Source organism: Crocuta crocuta, unplaced genomic scaffold (genome assembly GCF_008692635.1).
Source record: "Crocuta crocuta isolate KB4526 unplaced genomic scaffold, BGI_CrCroc_1.0 scaffold1013, whole genome shotgun sequence".
Classification (NCBI taxonomy): Eukaryota; Metazoa; Chordata; class Mammalia; order Carnivora; family Hyaenidae; genus Crocuta; species Crocuta crocuta.
Window position 1 is genome coordinate 119,372 of NW_027531297.1, and position 16,568 is coordinate 135,939.

Consider the following 16,568-nt stretch of genomic DNA (forward strand, 5'->3'; position numbering starts at 1 on the left):
CCCCCTGCGAGCCGTAGAATCATGGCTGACATTCACTGCGCAAACCTGATCCCCACGCCGTTTTAAGAGTTTTACGTGTCCCCCCAACAGCGCAGGACCGTCGCCACCGCAGAGAGAGGGAGAATGAGACGCAAGGCGGGACGGCCGACCTGAAAAGGCGCCGCTGGGCAGCTCTGCACCCCAGAACCCCGCCCAGTCTGCACCCCCAGCCGCCTCCGCCACCCCCGCGCGCGCCCCCTCACTNGCCCGAGCTCCACCACGAGCGGCCGGTCCAGGTGCGTCTTCATATCCGGCCGCAGGTGGCGCGTGGTGGCGTAGCGCAGGCGCTCCTCGGGGTCCATCTCGCTGTACAGCGCCTCGCAGCTGGCCCGCAGGTTCTGCAGCCGCAGCTGGCTGGCCCGCTGCTCCCAGACCGAGCGCGCCTTGGCCGAGTTCTGCGGCCTGCTGTGGGGAGACCGGCAGTGAGCAGCCGCCCCCTCCCCGCCTACCTGCCTCGCACGGGAAACCACAGATGGACGCAGCGATGGAGGGATGGCAGAGTGGACGCGGGGAGGAGGGAGGGTAGGGGCCCTGGAGGCTCCTGGCCGTCGGTGCAGAGCGGGTGGGGGATGCCCAGCGGAACAAGAGTTCAGCGCTGCCCCCACGCCATCGTGACCCCGCAGACTGAGGGGTCCCGGGTGGGGGCCAAAAGCCGCCCTTGAGCAGGTGCCCAGGAGCCCGTGGCCAAGGGACGCAGGGCAGTGGGAATGGTAAGCACCAGCATGAGGTGGCAGACAGGCTCCAGGGCAGGGGCGCTGCTGGCCAGGAAGGCCAAGATGGGGGGGGGGGGGGCAGCGTCCAAGTGGGGCAGGACTGAGGAAGAGGCAGGAGGCAGGGAGCCACGCCCCTGGGGCGTGGGCCTTGCTCAAGCACATGGCAGAGCTGCCCAGGGAGGTGTTTCTCCATCTCCACCTACAGAAAGGCAGCCACTGGCCAGAAGGAGGCAGGGGTGTTTGTGACAGAACCCGAGAAGAGACAGGCCCCCAGGAACAGGGCAGACAATAGCCCAGGGAGCAGGGGGCCAGGGGCAGCGGGCCCTAACCGGAGCAACGAGTAAGCTGTGACTGCTCCCTAAGGCGATCAGCCCCATCCGGGCAGCTGCCACTGGGCTCAGTGACCATTTGCCCCCAGGAGCCCAGCACTCAGGTCTAGGGCTAGAGATGCTACCTCCCATGGCCCTCAATGCCCTCCTTTCTCCTGGCTCCACAGAGAGCCCCTTCCATCCACGGGCACAGAGAGGAGCCCTCCAGCACCAGGAACGGCCTATGTTGCAGACTCAGCCCTCACTGCACAGGCAACCGAAAGCCTCGACCACCCTCCAGCCTCACCCACATGGTCATATGTGGGGCTCCACAGCCCAGGGTACGTGGGAAGCCCTTTGCATTCTGGGATCTTTGCTGAATAAGGACTCCAAAGTAGGCGACTCCAGTCCCACCTCGGCCAAACAGAAACCTTTGCTGAGGCCAGAGTCTTGCCCTTCGGCCTCTGGAGGTTTCTGGACCCGCCATGGTGGTGGCGGTGGCAGCATAAGAACAATGCTGGCTGTGGCACCTGTATTGTTCAAGGGCCACACTGCGCCACGGGCTGCAATGCCCACCTCATCCGACCAGCACAACCACCTTCAGAAATTAGGTGCTGCCCTTGCCCCCTTTCCACAGATGAAGACTCTGAGCCTAGAGGCTGCGACTCACAGAGGGCCCCACACTGGGCCATTGACGGAGCCAGGAATAGATGCATGCAAAGGCAAAAGAGAAAAAAGGTATCTAAAGATGTGAGGCCTTGGCCAGACCCCAACTGTACTGACACACCACAGCCCAGAGTGACAGCCTGAGGGGCCCCCGGCCAACACAGCCACCAGCTCCACGGCCCAGGCTGGAAAGGCCACCAGCTTCAGGACCCTGGGCCACTGAGCACCATGCTGACCTGCAAAGACAGAGGTAGCCGGGTGGGGGGAAGCCCAGTCCCTGCAGTTGACCTGCACAAAGCATATGATACCTAATCCTGTTCCTTTGGAGTGAGGTCCAGGCTCTAGTGCTGGGAGCCATTTCCAGGGCAGTGCCTCAAAAGTGTGAAGGCAGAAGAGTACGATGTCTGTCCCTCACCTGGGAGCCCATGTGGCAGACAGGCAGGGCAACAGAGCGGGGACAACTGTCAGCCTCTCTGGCCATCTGCTAACCCACAGCTCCCACTGCCACCCCAGGCCCTGAGCTGCCTCCTCTGACACACCGAAGCTGGGCAGCCCTGCTCCTGGGGACGCCTTGTAACAGACCTTCCACTCTCTGTTTCTTTGGCTTCAAACCAAAGCCACAGGGGACCTACCCATCCCAGGCTGGCACCAAAACAAAGGACCCAACTCAACAATGCCGAACCACATGAAAGGTATGACAGCCGTGAGGGTCACTCCTCAGGCATAAGAGGACTGACAGTCAGCTCAGCAGCCTGACACGGACCTGGACTTGGCACCATTTGGTCAGCAGGGTCAGTGTGAGAACAGACAGGCAGTAAAGACAGCGGGAACAGTAGAGTGGCTGGGAGTGGCTGGGAGCTCAGGTGAGGGTGAGCTCGTGCCATACGGCTCTGCCCTCGGCCTTACCCTGGGCTGCGCTCCTGGTCTCCCAGCATCCAGCTACCCTGCTAGGCCGGAGGGTGCCACGGGGCTGGCAGACTCCCCTCGTAACTTCCCAGGGGAGCAAGACACTGAACACTCGTGTCACATGGCCCCTCTGGGCCCTACCTGGCCCTGCTCCTGCTGGGTCTCTCTGCCTCTCTGGGCCTACTGCCACCCGAAGTTAGTGTCACCAGCGACGCTGCTGACTTCCTCTCTGGGTGTGTCTATGAGTCCGCGCACCAGGCCTCTCCTCCTTACTGGTGTCTGTGTCAGCCTGCACCCACCTGGCTGCTGTTCTGTCCTTGCTGTTTCTGGCACGTAAAGAAGTGTGGCCACCACTGGTCTCTCTGCACCTCTCCGCCGAGTGCACAAGCAGCAAGAACAGGACACACAGCTGACAATAACCCAGACAAAGTCCTTGTTTAAAAAGCCTCTTTGAGGAGCCACATGGGGCCACTCCCATGATGTCTCGACCCCAGCTTCTGGTATAGCCTATTCAGCCACACCAGTCCCAGGCACTGCGGATGCCTGTAGAGCCCAAAAAGAAGCCTCACTGCCATGGCCCTGCTTTGAAGTCTCTGGGCCGAGAGAGCCAGTTACCCGCAGCCGCTGGTAATGTGAAGCAGCCGCCTCTGTGATGCCGTCAATACCTATGTCCACACTTCCCTCCACCCTGTGACTCAGTCATCCAGGATCCAGCTCTCTTACCCTGTGAGACATCAGGGCCCCAACAGCCAGCAGCTCCAAGTCCTTGCGGGCAAGCTGAACCCAGCTCTGTGCTGGCTGAGTAGGGACGGGTGGCTCAGGGTTGCCAAGAGCTCCCACACTACCAGAACACAGAGAGGGCACCCAGCTACCCCCGTTCAGGTGGGCTGACCACACCCAAGCACTCCAGTGACTTCTCACCTGCAGGGGTCAGTCTCACCCTTGGGAGGAAGCCCCTGGGGACAAGTCTCCCAGGACAACTTCCCCCATGAGACTGGTATCACCTCCAAGAGAGCCATGCTGGGGTTTCTATGGCTCTACCTCAGCCTCTGGCTGATCTATCATGACGTAGCGACTCTGCTCTTGCTAGAACAACTTCTTAAGGGTCATAGATACATCCCCTCCCAAGTGAAAAGGGGGTGGAGAAGGAGGACCCCATGAATATCTTCTGTGAGTCCTCATGAACACTCTACATCATGGGAACCATGAGGAGACAGCACCCATTGGTGCCCAGCGGCGGTCACCTTAGGAGAAGTGAATGTGCTCAAGACACCAGAGAGACGGCACAGGGACAGACAGCAGACAAGACGACCAGGAGGGAGAGGAAGAGGGGCTGAGCTCAAAGAGGCTGATGCCGTAAGCAGGACTTAGGGACGTCGGGAAGCATGCCCACTGTCCCCCGCCAGCTGCAGAAGGCTTTCCTGGAGCTGCCCCTGAAGCAAGTGATTGGGGGTGGAAAAGCAGTTAGGAGTGGAGGGAGGCGTTCGCATGTAGCTGTCATGAAGCCACAGATGGTATCGTAGCAGAGCAACTCACGGTGAGTTTACGCTGGAGACAGATGAGCTGTGGGATGCAGCACCTCGAGTGTGCTTTACAAAACTGCACATGCAAAAAACAAAACAAACAGAAGTGAGAAAACCAGAGAGGGTTCTAAAGGACAAGAACATGTTTAAGCCACATCAGGTCAGGGCGCAGTCTGCAGTGTACATCTGGGCAGGAGGCCAGGGACGCTTCCATCAGAATGGGCACCGGCCGAGACCTCGGGGTAAAAGAGAAGTTGAGAAAGAAAGAGCATCCGGCAGGAAAGTGACGCTAAAAAGAACACAGCACACCCCATCATGGCTGGAAGAAGAGAAGCTGCGGTCCTGGGGCCCATCCACTATGGCTCAGCAAACTCTGCCCCTAGAAGGGCAGGGGGGTTGGTGAGAGCTTGCTGACCACTCGTCCCAAAATTCCAAATGGCCCTCCCCTACCACTTGGTGTCCCACTCCCACAGGGCTGCAGTGGGATGACCTGGGCATTCGCCTTGCCTTCAAGATAGAGCAAAGCCAGCTAGCACAGGACACCTTACCTTTGCTGCTCTGCCTGGGCCCCGCTGCCTGACCACCCTGCTCTGCCCCAGCCCACCGGACCACGTGGCTCCCCAGGCTCTAAACCACATGCCTCCAGCCCACCACGACCCTTCCCAGGGGCTAACAGGCTATGTCACCAACCCACCTCCCTTGGGTATAGCTCCAGCCATTTCCCAGGGACTTTCTGGAGGCTTTTCCAAAACCAACAGACAGAAACCAAAGATCTCTACGATCATTCCCCTTTAAGGTGGTTTCCCTGGGGGAGGACCAATGGCTTCCCAGCTCCTCCTTCTCAAGACTGAGTCTACACACTTTTACGAGGAGCTCAAAGCAACTCACCCGCCTGCAGGTCCTGGGTACAAACGTGTGTGTGTGTGTATGTGTGTGTGTGTGTGTGTGTGTGTGAGCGCGCGCGTGTGTGTGCGTGCATGCGCACACATGTGCATGTGTGCATGCACACCAGTGTATGGCTGAATGTGAATGCATGTATGGTGTATGAGTATATGAGAACGTGGATATGAGTGTGTGAATGAGTGTGGGGTTATGAACGAGCATGTGTGTGTGAATGTGAACATGTATGAGTGACTGACCAGGTGAGTGTGAACAAGTATCAGCACGAGCATGCAAGACAGTGAGAGTCAGGGGGCTGTGACTCCTGTGAGGTAAAGGAGTGTGTGAGTGAGTGTGTGCACCAGCATTCCGAAGTCCAGGTGAAGAGTAGAGTGACAAAGTACAGAGAACCAGGAGGGCCATGTCATCCTTACCATCCCTTCCCTCCTAGGGGCCTGAAGTGGCCGTCATCTGAGGCTGCAGCCCTACTCCAAAGGACAGGGACACCCCTCTGAGGAGGTGTGGAGCCCCTGTCCCCTCAGGCTCTATGTGAGGCCGCACCAGGCCCAGAAGAGCCTCTCAAACACCAAGGACACGAAGGGCCCCCCGGCATCACAGAGAACATCTGGGCCAGTCCTCCCACCGCACAGACCACACAGCATGGCTGCAGGGAGCAGGGTCACGGTAAGCATCACTCGGAGGCTTCACTCTCACCCCCCGCAGCAGCGGGGAACAAGCAGGAATTGCCCGTCCGCCTGACACAACTCACCAGGAGAACAGAAACAGCTGGGGGTGGGGGGCAGCGGACCGAGGATGGACAGACACCAGGAGCTCTGAGCCACAGCTTCCAGTGCTCAGAGGTCTCCACACAAAAAGGAAAGCAAACACTCACACACACCCGGGAGTTCGGATCTCGCCCCGTGTGCGGGATCTTCAGTGATCACATCCGACTGACCGCCGTGTCTGAGAAAAGCAGACTAAGGGCGTGCCGCAGAGGGCAGCGGCCCGGAGCTACGCCCCAGGAGGACCCGCAGGATGTCCAGCCCGCACACGTGCCAGGCTGGCTGTGCCGGGACGAGCTGACACGGAGCTCAGGACCCACTGTGAGGCAGAGCACCTGTGCGTCCCCAGAACGCCACCCAAGAGCAAAGAAGCACCACGGTGGAGACGGGGCCAGCAGCTGGTGTTATAGCCTGGGCCCGGGGAGACCAGTCTGCAGCCTGCTTCCTACATAGCAGTACCCCAAATGAGGACGGGGCAGAGGAAGAGCGTCCAGACCTTTCTTGGTGGACTGACATGCTCTCTGTGGTTGTGCTGAGGGCCCCAGCGCCTGCCTCTCTGAAATTCGGCCCTGATGGGAACGGATGCCCTGCCTCATGCCCCCCAGGGAACAGGAGGCTCTGACAGGCATCAGGGCCCACGGGACAAGGCACTCACCTCCAGAACGAGCAGAGGGCAAGTGCTGAACCAAAACCCACAAGGCCCATGAATAAGTCAAAGGCTCACCCGCCACCCTTGCTAAGGCAGACCACCAGCAATTTACAAAGCTCAGGAGAAGGAGCCATCGGCCAGGTCACCACAACTGCCTCAGAGCAAGCCCAGGACCAGGCCAATCAAGTCACCGAACCAGCCAAACAACAAAACAGAGACAACTAAACCCTGAGCACACAAGTCGCTGTCTGAGAAATGACGGCTGTGTCTTGCCTGGCTCCCCGCAGGCCCCCTGCACCCCTGCCTGGGCCCCCCAGGGGCTCATGAGCTCCTCTGGCTTCTTCTCCCCCAGAGGCCATTGCTTCCTGCTTGGCTTGGAGGCAGGTCCTCTGCAAAGGCCTTCCTAGAAAACAGGTCATCACTCTTGGGACTGCCAAACAAGAACGGGGCTGCTATGATACACACTTACCCACGCGCAAACACACTCACGCACAAGCAGACACATGCATTCCCTCACACCTGCACAACCACACTCCCGGCAAACACATCCACACGTGAACATTCACACTCAGCAGCGCAGACACACATCACCACGGATGTACCTGTGGCTGTTCCTGGTGCCCACAGAGAGGGAGGGAGGCCAGGTGGGTCCACACAGGAAACGGGAGGTGTGTGGTAGGGTGGGGTGGCACTGAAGACAAGCCAGCAGCTCCAGACAGACTCAGCCTGGCCTAGAGAGTGAGCTCCCAACAAAAAGAGAGCTTCTCTGTGCTCTTTCATGGCCACCCTGACAGCAGGCCAGACTTTCCTTCCCCCTTCCCACCCCTCTCTTCCCCCAGCAGTGACCTCCCCCAGCACACTGCAGCCTTTGGCCCTAGGCTATCCCAATCCTAAAGGCCCTAAGACCCCCAGATATGGTTCTGCAATGTGCCTTCAAACTCAGCTGAACCCTGGGATGACCAGCCACCCCAAGGAAGCATCAACCCTGCCTTTACTTCTTCTCATCAGCAAGGCTTCGCCTTGACCTCTGTCCCAATACTGAAACCTCATACATTTTGGGAAACTGCATTAAGTCTCTTGGGTTGCTGAAATACCACCTAGAATCTTTCAGTTCACAAAATACATTCCTAAAAAGCTGTGTAGAAAATAGACATATTGAGGGGTGCCTGGGTGGCTCAGTTGGTCAAGCGTCCAACTCAGTTTGGGCATAGGTCATGATCTCACAGTTCGTGAGTTCACAAAGCCTGCTTGGGATTCTCTCTCTTCCTCTCTCTCTGCTCCTCCCTGTTCTCTCTCTCAAATTAAATAAACAAGCTTTTAAAAAATTATAAAACAAGCATATCAATACCTTACCCCTGACTCACAGTCCTTTCCTGGCGAGGAGCTCTGGAGCCACCCCAGACTGTTAAGGAGCTAATCAGAGCCGATCCCACCCATGATGGGAGGGCCATGCATTGCCACACCCTGCCCCCACTCAGACTGGGAGAAGCCATGGAGGCTCTTTCTGATGAACCCTCTTCCTGATGAACCCTCTGAGATGAGAGCCGTTCCCTTTCACCTCAGCTCCTGGGGGAGGCTGTGTGCTAAGAAGCTCCAGCCAACACAAGATGCTCCAAGGTAGCCCTGGGAAGGAGTGCCCTGCTGGGAGCCCAGCTGAGAAACCCTGCAGCAGACCCACCCCCACCCTGCAGTCCACCCCCAGGAGCCTTACGCAGCAGCAATAGAGATGTTTGCAGCAGACATGGGGCTCACTTCAGCCACTTCTTTGGCCTTTTGCAGAGCAAGCTTCTGATTGGCTGCTTCTTCCATCTCCTCTTCATCCTGTTTGAACAGACAGAAATGTGCAGCTAACCTTTGAAGCTCTTCCTCCCATGGTCTCAAAGTCCCTCCTGCCCTCTAAACCTGTGGGCCAGCCAGCGGCCCCTACATGAGCATGAGCACAATCCATCCAGGCCCCAGCAATGAGCACCAATTCCACACAAGCTCTCTGGTGTCCTATACCTGCTGCTCTGGGCCATGTTCCACAGGATTCCTGCCTCAGCACCCTCCTGCCACGGGCCAGTCCCAGGGTGCTCACCACTAGAGACCCCAGCCCTGCACCTGCACCCCGATGCCATACACGAGCTCAAGCCACAAAGACCCAGCCGCTACCTGCGCGCTTGTCCCACAGTATCTCAGACTTGGCACTGCCAAAATGCAAACCCATCTCACCTCTCCTCCCACCTGCGGCCCCTCCATCCCAGGGGCACCTGTCTGACTTGAATAAAGTCAGCCTCTGCCCCAGAACCGTGAGCAAGGACAAGGGGCAGGAGTCTGCACCCCGAGCCTAGGTCCTGGCTCAGCATCACCCACAGGAACTGTCGCCAGGAGTGGGTCAGACAGAGCTACCCCACAGCCTTTGAGCTTTCCTACCCGGACCCATCGGATCACATCTGTCTACCTGTCCCTAGCTGTGTCCCCCAACACATGGACAGCCACTTACAATGCCTGACAGTATCCTCTCCCCCACTGAGTTCTTGGGGAGGACCCCCGTGGCTCTCTGACACATGTGTAGATACCCTGCACTGCCTCTAACCCCTCCATGGGAAAGGGAGTGGACTTCTGGCCAGACCCTCTGGCCCTGACCCCATGTCACTAGGCACAACCAACATGCTCTACTTCTAGGATCTAGATGAAAAGCTCTGGGCTGAGCCCATGAGCCCATGGAAAGAAACTAAGGGCTCCATGTTCTCCACTTACACTGCTGAGACCACCATTATTTCCCCAAAACCGCAATCCCAGGCCCACCTGGCTTCCGTGGAAGCTAGCATTCCCAGCGTGGCCCAAAACATCTTTAAATCTTCTCATAGAGGCCCCGAAATGGCAAAAACTAAAACCCTTCTTAGCTGCCTGCAGATTTCCCACCACAGTGAAGAGGTCTTCAAGCTTCAAGCCCCAGAGAGAAGGCAAAGCTCCATCTACCACAGAACACCCCTTTCGAGGTCCTTCTTCAAGTCAAGGACTCCTTCCTGGCTTACAGCCCTCTGGGGCAGAGAAGACAGGTGTTGTAAAAACTTCATAGAGTTCATTTCCACTTTGAAAAGAATGTAGTGCTGTAATACGTTTGTGGGAATGTAAAGGAAGGAGGGCCAGCCCAGGAAATGCCCCACAGCCTGACACAGACAGGCCTCCACCTGCCCCACCTCCCAAAGAAAGGGAATTCCTGAATATGGGCAGTTGGTCCACAGGAGCTATCTCATAGGGTGTGTCTGCATGGAGACAGGGCCCCGAGGACATCACTTCCTTGGTGTGTTCTCACCCATATTACAACCCAAAGAGATGGTGAGAACTTCAAGCTCAAGCTCACCCCTGCCCCAAGACAGCTGGTGCCCAGCCACCAATGCTGCTGGGTACCCATTTCATGCGGTTCCAGAAATCCTGACACCAAGATGTTCTGTGGATGCAGGGGATCCCCCACCGCCCGGAAGCCCAGCCGGGGGCCAGGAACAGTCATTCTCCAGCCACTCCTAGATGGCAAAGGCCAGTGTCAGCCCCGGCCAACAACAGAAATGAGAAGGCCAGTGGGACTTCCAGGTCCTCAGGAGGCAGCAACCAGAGCAGGGGAGGCGTCTATACCCACAGGCACCACCACGGCCCAGGCCTGGGCCTGGAGAAGAGGAAGTCTGAGAAGAAGCAAAGGAAGACACACTGAATAGGCCGGCCTCCACCTGGAGCACTCCTCCCAGAGAACAGGGTGGGGGCAGCAGGGCACCTGACACCCGTCAGAAGAACCGTGACATATTTGCACACACCCTTGCTGACCGCAGACACGTCCTGAACTTGCCTTCCTCAGGGAAGGCCCAAGTCAAGCTCAGCCCCGGAACAGAGATGATGTTGAGAGTCAGGATGTGCTAGATAGTGAGGGCTGCACTGTGTCAGACACACACAGGAGTGTGCACAGGGGTGAGCTCCAGCACACACACACGTGTACATGGGCAGCTGCACAAGCAGGCCACAGGCTCAGCCAGGATGGCCAGCACACGGGGTTTCCGCAGCGGGGAGCACTGCCCGCGGGTGGCCTGGCTAGGCAGCAGGGTCCCCCACCTGGGAGCCAGGGCTGCATTGTCCACGGCTGTGAGGGTGAAGGTGACCAGGCAGGGGGCTGTGTCATCGGGAAGGAAACCACAGGGGAAGCCATGTACAATCACACCCCTACCAGGCTCAGGGATAAGAGAGGAGTATTAGATGCTGCCCGCTGGGCAGAGCCAGGAGAAGACGCCGTCCTGCTGAGGCACAAATGAGCCGACAAGGGGGCAGCAGCTGTCCCTCCAGGCACCAGCCAGGCCCGGCATCTGAGGACAGAGCTGCCGGGCGACTGCCTGAGCTCAGCATGCACACTGCAGGCTGCCCGCAGGGGCCCCTCACCTCCCAGGGACGAGTGCAGTGACCCAGTGCAGTCTGCCCCGCACTCCAGGCTGCGTCTCCTGTTCCTCATAAACCCTCCTGCCTTTCTGGCCATTCTTCCCAGGTCGTGACTTCTTCAGGAGCTGCCCTTGTGCTCATCTGCCTTCCTGGCATGTCATCTCTCATGCTTCCTCAGCACCACCCCCCACACCCAAGTGGCAGCCTAACTTCTGCCTGCCCAGGACCTTGAGGAGACTCCCGTGGGCAGTGGTCACATGGGTCCTGGACCCCGGCCTGGCCCTCGTCGTGGCTTTCCGGACTCGTCCAGAGCCACACACCCTGCCCCGCCCACTCTACCCCCGCCCCTCCTGCGCTGCAGGCGGTGCCCCTACCCACGCACCTTGGTCAGCTCCTGAGCGTTGGCGAGGTTGTCCACAGCGATGGCCAGGAAGACATTCAGCAGAGTGTCTGGTTGGCTCCAGCTAAGGAAGGGAACCCTTCTACCCACCTCCCCCCAAATCCCCCACAGTCATGCTACAGCTTCCCCAGATCCTCAGTGACTACATATCCCTCAAGTCCCCTCGTTCCCCCGGCTCCTGTCGCCCTCAGACACAGACTAGCCGGGCTGCCAGGTCTGCCCTTCCCTCCTTCACTCAATCTCATATCAGCTCCCCGTAATGTCCACACAAACCCCTTCCTCAGCCCAGTTCTTCAGGCCTGACTCTACAGCCCCAAAACTCAGAGGCCGTGTTGGATGAATTTGGACTGCCTACTTCTCCTAAACTTCTGGCCGGTGTGAGAGACCTCCCAACCAACATCTCCTGCTTTCACATGGGGCTCTGTCACCTTTGGGTCCCGTGAGCAGAGACCACCTAAGACAGATCATAAACATGCACATCTGGCCGTGACCAGTGCCTTCAGTTCCCAGGCTAGGCTCAGGAACACCTGCTCAGTGTTGTTTCCTCCCTTCCGTTTTCAAAGTGAAGTCCTGGGACCCTCTGCTTCAAGGTGCCCTCCTGCTAGAGTGGCAAAAACAATACCCAAGCCATGCTGATGGCAGACAACACCAGCCCCCCTACCCCACCTCAGTGAGCCCTTCCAGGAGCCCCCTGACAAGGCACTACTACAATCCCCTTTTAGAAGTGAGCAAAGGCCACAGAGGGTAAGTAACCCACCTAGGATCCCACAGTCAGGAGGGGTCCAAATGGCACAGACATGGCCTGTGGTGGGCAGCTACATCTCTGCACTGCCCTCCTCCAGTCTCTCCGGATCAGGCCACTGACGTGAGTCACTTCAACTTTCCTGGGGCTAGAGCCGCCTTTTCCCACAAGCTCCTCCCCTGTGCACCTCAGAGCAGCACCTCCCCGGAACCATCCCTGCCTGCACTCTGAGCTGTGCCTCAGGCCCTCTCTGGGCCTCCCCTGGCTGCCCTCCCCAGCTAATTTCATTCCTCGCCACTGCTGACTTCTGGAGCCAGGCAACCCTTTGTCATGGGATGTTGAACGGCATCCCTGGCCTCTGCCCGCCCGATGCAGCAGCCCCTCACCTCAGCCATGACAACCAAACTGTCTCAGACACTGCCAGTGTCCTCTGGGGGCAAAGTCACCCCAGCCAGAGCCCTGTGTCTCTTAGACCTGAGCTCTTTCACCGCAGGCCTGGGGATTCACCTCCCAGCCCCGGCTGCAGCTGCTCCCGCCAGTGCGAGGCTTGAGAAGCAGCCAGCTTTGTATGAAGCCGACAGCGATGACTGTTGCTGCTCAGGCCGCAGTCTGGCAGAGAGGCACCCCTGAGACTCAGGGGGGTGCCGTGTGCCAGTGCACTGCCTCACTGGCAAGGCTGCTGAGGGCCCCAGCAGAGACCAGAGGACAGGACACCAAGGCCCCGGGCCACTTCCCCACACTAACCACAGCCATGGACAGTCTCAGCAGACTTCCCCTGGAGAGCAGCACTGAAGTCGTGCCCTGGCACCTGAGGCCCGTTGGCTACCACGAGGCCTGACCGCTGGCACACCTGGCCTGACCACGCAAGGTCAGAATTAGCTGTGAAGAGCGCCAGGCCACTGCTCAGTCTCTGGGGGTGTGGGCACCTCTTCTGGACAGTAGCTATTCCCCACCCCCACCCTCAACCCCCGCCATTTGAAGCCAACACTTGAGGCTCCTTCTCTCTCTGATAACCATGGCTGCCATTTCCGGCTCTCCTCTCAGCCAGCCCCCAGGTCCCACCTGTCTGCTAAACACTGAAACAAACACTGTCCCTCCTGAGCACCCGGGCTCCTCCTTCCCAGGCCTCATTCTCAGGCTCCCAGGGGGGCCGGGGCTCCCCACCCCGGGGTCCAGGACGTGAACCGTGAAGTACCCGGGGCTGACAGATGGTACAGCCCTGCTGGGTCTGTAGCAGGGGGGACGGTCTGATGGAGGCAGAGAGGGGTGAGGTCTGGAATCTCACAGGTCACAGGCCGGCATGACAGCCAGCAAGACAGGGGCAAGGAGGGGCCGACGGGGGGTCGTGTCCAGGTGTGTGTGCAGGGAGACAAGGCAGAGCCGGCAGGTCAGTCTGGGAGAAGACAGCTCACAGGTGTTTGTCGGCAGCTCAGATCTTTCTCCAGGCTCTACAGGATATTTACCGCAGCAGATCTCTAAGCGGGGTCTCCAGGCCGAAGTATTAACACGAGCACCCCCCGGGGAATGTGTAAAAATGCACATTTTGGGCTGGAAGCTGAGCTTTAACCCTCCGTGGGCGGCTCTGATGTACAGAAGACTTTGGGAACCTGAGTGCCCCTGCTTAGCCTGAATTTACTGCCCCAGCACTGGGGCCACATTCACGCCCCGCCTCTCCCGGCCCTGCCCCCTGCCTGCATCATGAGCCCAGCAGCCCCCTTCTCCCGGGTGACCTGCCTGAGTTAGAGCTGTCACCTGCGCTGGGCTCTCCCTGACCCCACAGACCCACCTCCCACACGAGGTCCTAAAACACATGCTCAACTGGCACCCACTACAGGAAACCTTGCCTTACATTTCTCTGCAGGAATGAGATTTTCAGCAGGGGAAGGTTTTTAAAAGCCCAGTACCAAAACTTAATTACCCAATTAAAGTGGGGGGTGGGGGGGGCACCTGGGTGGCTCAGTCGGTTGGGCGTCCGACTTCGGCTCAGGTCANAGCATCCCTCCTGAGCCTGCCACTGACCATACCATCCCCCTCTGGACACTGTACGCACAACTCATGCTTCCATCCACCTTGGCCCACAGCCTCCAGATCTCCCAAGTTCAGGCTGCCTCGAGAATATTCACCGTCTAGACTTAAGCCAGCTCCCTGGAGGGAGAGGTGCCATCGTTCACACTCGATGAGAAGGCACCTCTCCTATTCACGGCCAACACACCCCACAGCCCCCAGTCTTCCCGGGCCCAGCAGACCAAGCACTAACACACTGCAAGAAGGATACAATTTCCAAACAGCGTCAGGACAATGAAATAAAAAGAGGAGAACATGCCTTTGCTGACTCCACCTTGCGATTCGATCCCGTGATACATCACTGCGTTCCAGTCCTCTCCCGTTAGGATCTGTGGAGGGACAGTACCACGAGGCATGCCTACATGGCCACCTCCACCCACACGCACATCCGTGTGCACACTCAGAGTCAAGATATGGTTGTGTATACACACACACACACACAGGTTTCTGGATGATGGTGTTTCTGTAGGCCAAGGTGGCCCAGAGTCCTCCAGAAAAACTTGCAGAAAGACATGGCTGCTGAGGCCTCAAAAAATGAATATGCTCTAGCATTTCCAAAAATGGAAAGGGGGTGCCGACTGGAAAAGGAGAGCAAGGGCAAGGAAGAGAATTATAGCAATGAGCCGGAGAAATGAGACAGAGCTGAAGAGGCAGAACTCCCGACTCCCAGAACCACCTAGGCCGTGATTTTATAGATAGTGCGACAGTGGGTCCAGCTATGAGGGTAGCTAAATGCAATCCGTGCCCCATTGAGAAACATGTGTCTCTTTGCTACTATGTTTTCGGAAAAGTACAAGAGGATCAAGTAACAAGACATTCATGTGTCCCCCAATAAAAATGGACACTGCTCAGGGCACCTGGGCGGCTCCGTCGGTTGAGCGTTCGACTCCAGCTCAGGTCACAATCTCACAGGTCATGAGTTCGAGCCCCACATCGGACCCTGTGCTGACAGCTCAGAGCCTGGAGCCTGTTTCAGATTCTGTGTCTCCCTCTCTCTCTGCCCCTCCCCCGCTCTTGCTCGCTCTCTCTCTCTCTCAAAAATAAACACTAAATTTGTTTTCAAAACATGGACGCTGCTCACTGTCCCACTGCCATCACTGCCCACAGTCACCCCTGACAGGTGACCCCACTCACAAACTTGGTGAGGCACCCTGTCAGTAGGGTTCTACCCACACAACATGCCACGTATCTATAAACAAGATATGCCACATGTGTTTCAAACACACACAGAAAGGTTTCACACTACATACGTCATTCTTCAACTTGCTACCTTCATCCATGATCGTACTTTGAAGCCTATCCCTGTAATACACAGGTCCACTTGCTCATGTCCCCTGCCGCGGTCCTTCAGCTGTCTACTAACGCGCCTCCTGACTGCACCTGAGCTGTTTCTAGGGTTTTGCTACGGAGTTTCCCTGCAAGAAAGGTCTGCCTGAAACCGGAACGGCCAGGCAGCTGGCCATGCCAGCCTCTGACTTTACAAGAGATTTCCAAATCGCTTACCCTAAATTACACCTGTGGTGGACACACCCCCATCTGAGGGGCGAGAGGGTGAGTTGACCAGGTGTGGTGTTCTGGGGCCTCCTCAGCTGTCTTGGGTTTCGGATGCCCCATCTTCCCCGCACGGGCTGTGACACTTGCGTGCCTGTCCTTGCACATACACGTCCTCTGTCTGCAGGAGCTACTGGAGGTATTCTCAGCTTGTTTCTGTTTTATGGCAAAGTGAGTGCGATGCAGCCAAATGTGTCACTTGTTCCGTGCTTTCTGCTGTTTGAACCTCAAGAAATTCCACTCCATCTGAAGGCCATGAAGAGAGTCTCCTCTATTTTCTTCAAATCATTTTTAAGTTTGGTTTTTCGCAGTTAGGTTTCTAACCCAGCTGGAGTTTGTGGTAACTGCTCTGCGTACGCATGGGGATGAAGAGCAAACATTTTCCCCAGTGAAAAGCCACTTTTCGCAGACCCACTTTTTAAACTATTCTGTCCCCTTTGAGGTATAATGCCATCCCCCTCATATGACTGGCTTCCTACTTAGTCTGGGCATGTTTCTGGGTTCTCTGGTATTTTGTCTTTATGCCTCACGATACTCCCCGCTGTCGCTTTGTAAAAATGCAGGACGTGCGGCGAGACGAATCCGTCCTTCCCGAATTGTCCTGGCCATTCTTGGACATTGACTCTTCACACCATCAATATGCTGAATTCACACCGACGCTTCCACACTATCAATGTGCTGAATTCCAAGGCAGTCCTGTTGGAATTTGCATCAGGAGCACGTTGAATTCACAGCTTGAACTAGGAGAACAGATACCTTTGCCACGTTACGGCCTCCTCATTATAAACATGCCCTCCACATAATCAGATCTACAGGCCCTTTAACAACAAGTTATAATTTCACCCTTAAAAGTCTTGCATAGTGTTTGTAGACTTCTGGGTGCCTTACAGCTTTCATTGCCTCTGTGAATGAAATCTTTCGTTTTAATTAAATTTTCTAGTTGAA

The 16,568-nt window shown here is 57.3% G+C and overlaps 1 protein-coding gene across 1 annotated transcript in view; it reads right to left on the bottom strand.

Annotated features, from left to right (window-relative positions):
* CACNA1B (calcium voltage-gated channel subunit alpha1 B) overlaps positions 1 to 16,568 on the bottom strand; it is a 198,063-nt gene that overhangs the window by 93,046 nt on the left and 88,449 nt on the right. Inside the window, exons 17-20 of the mRNA XM_077771531.1 lie at positions 14,284 to 14,401; positions 11,249 to 11,316; positions 8,177 to 8,286; positions 247 to 444 (exon numbers count right to left, since the gene is read on the bottom strand). Of these exons, the coding sequence (XP_077627657.1) occupies positions 247 to 444; positions 8,177 to 8,286; positions 11,249 to 11,316; positions 14,284 to 14,401 (494 nt within the window). The remainder of the gene's footprint in view (positions 1 to 246; positions 445 to 8,176; positions 8,287 to 11,248; positions 11,317 to 14,283; positions 14,402 to 16,568) is intronic.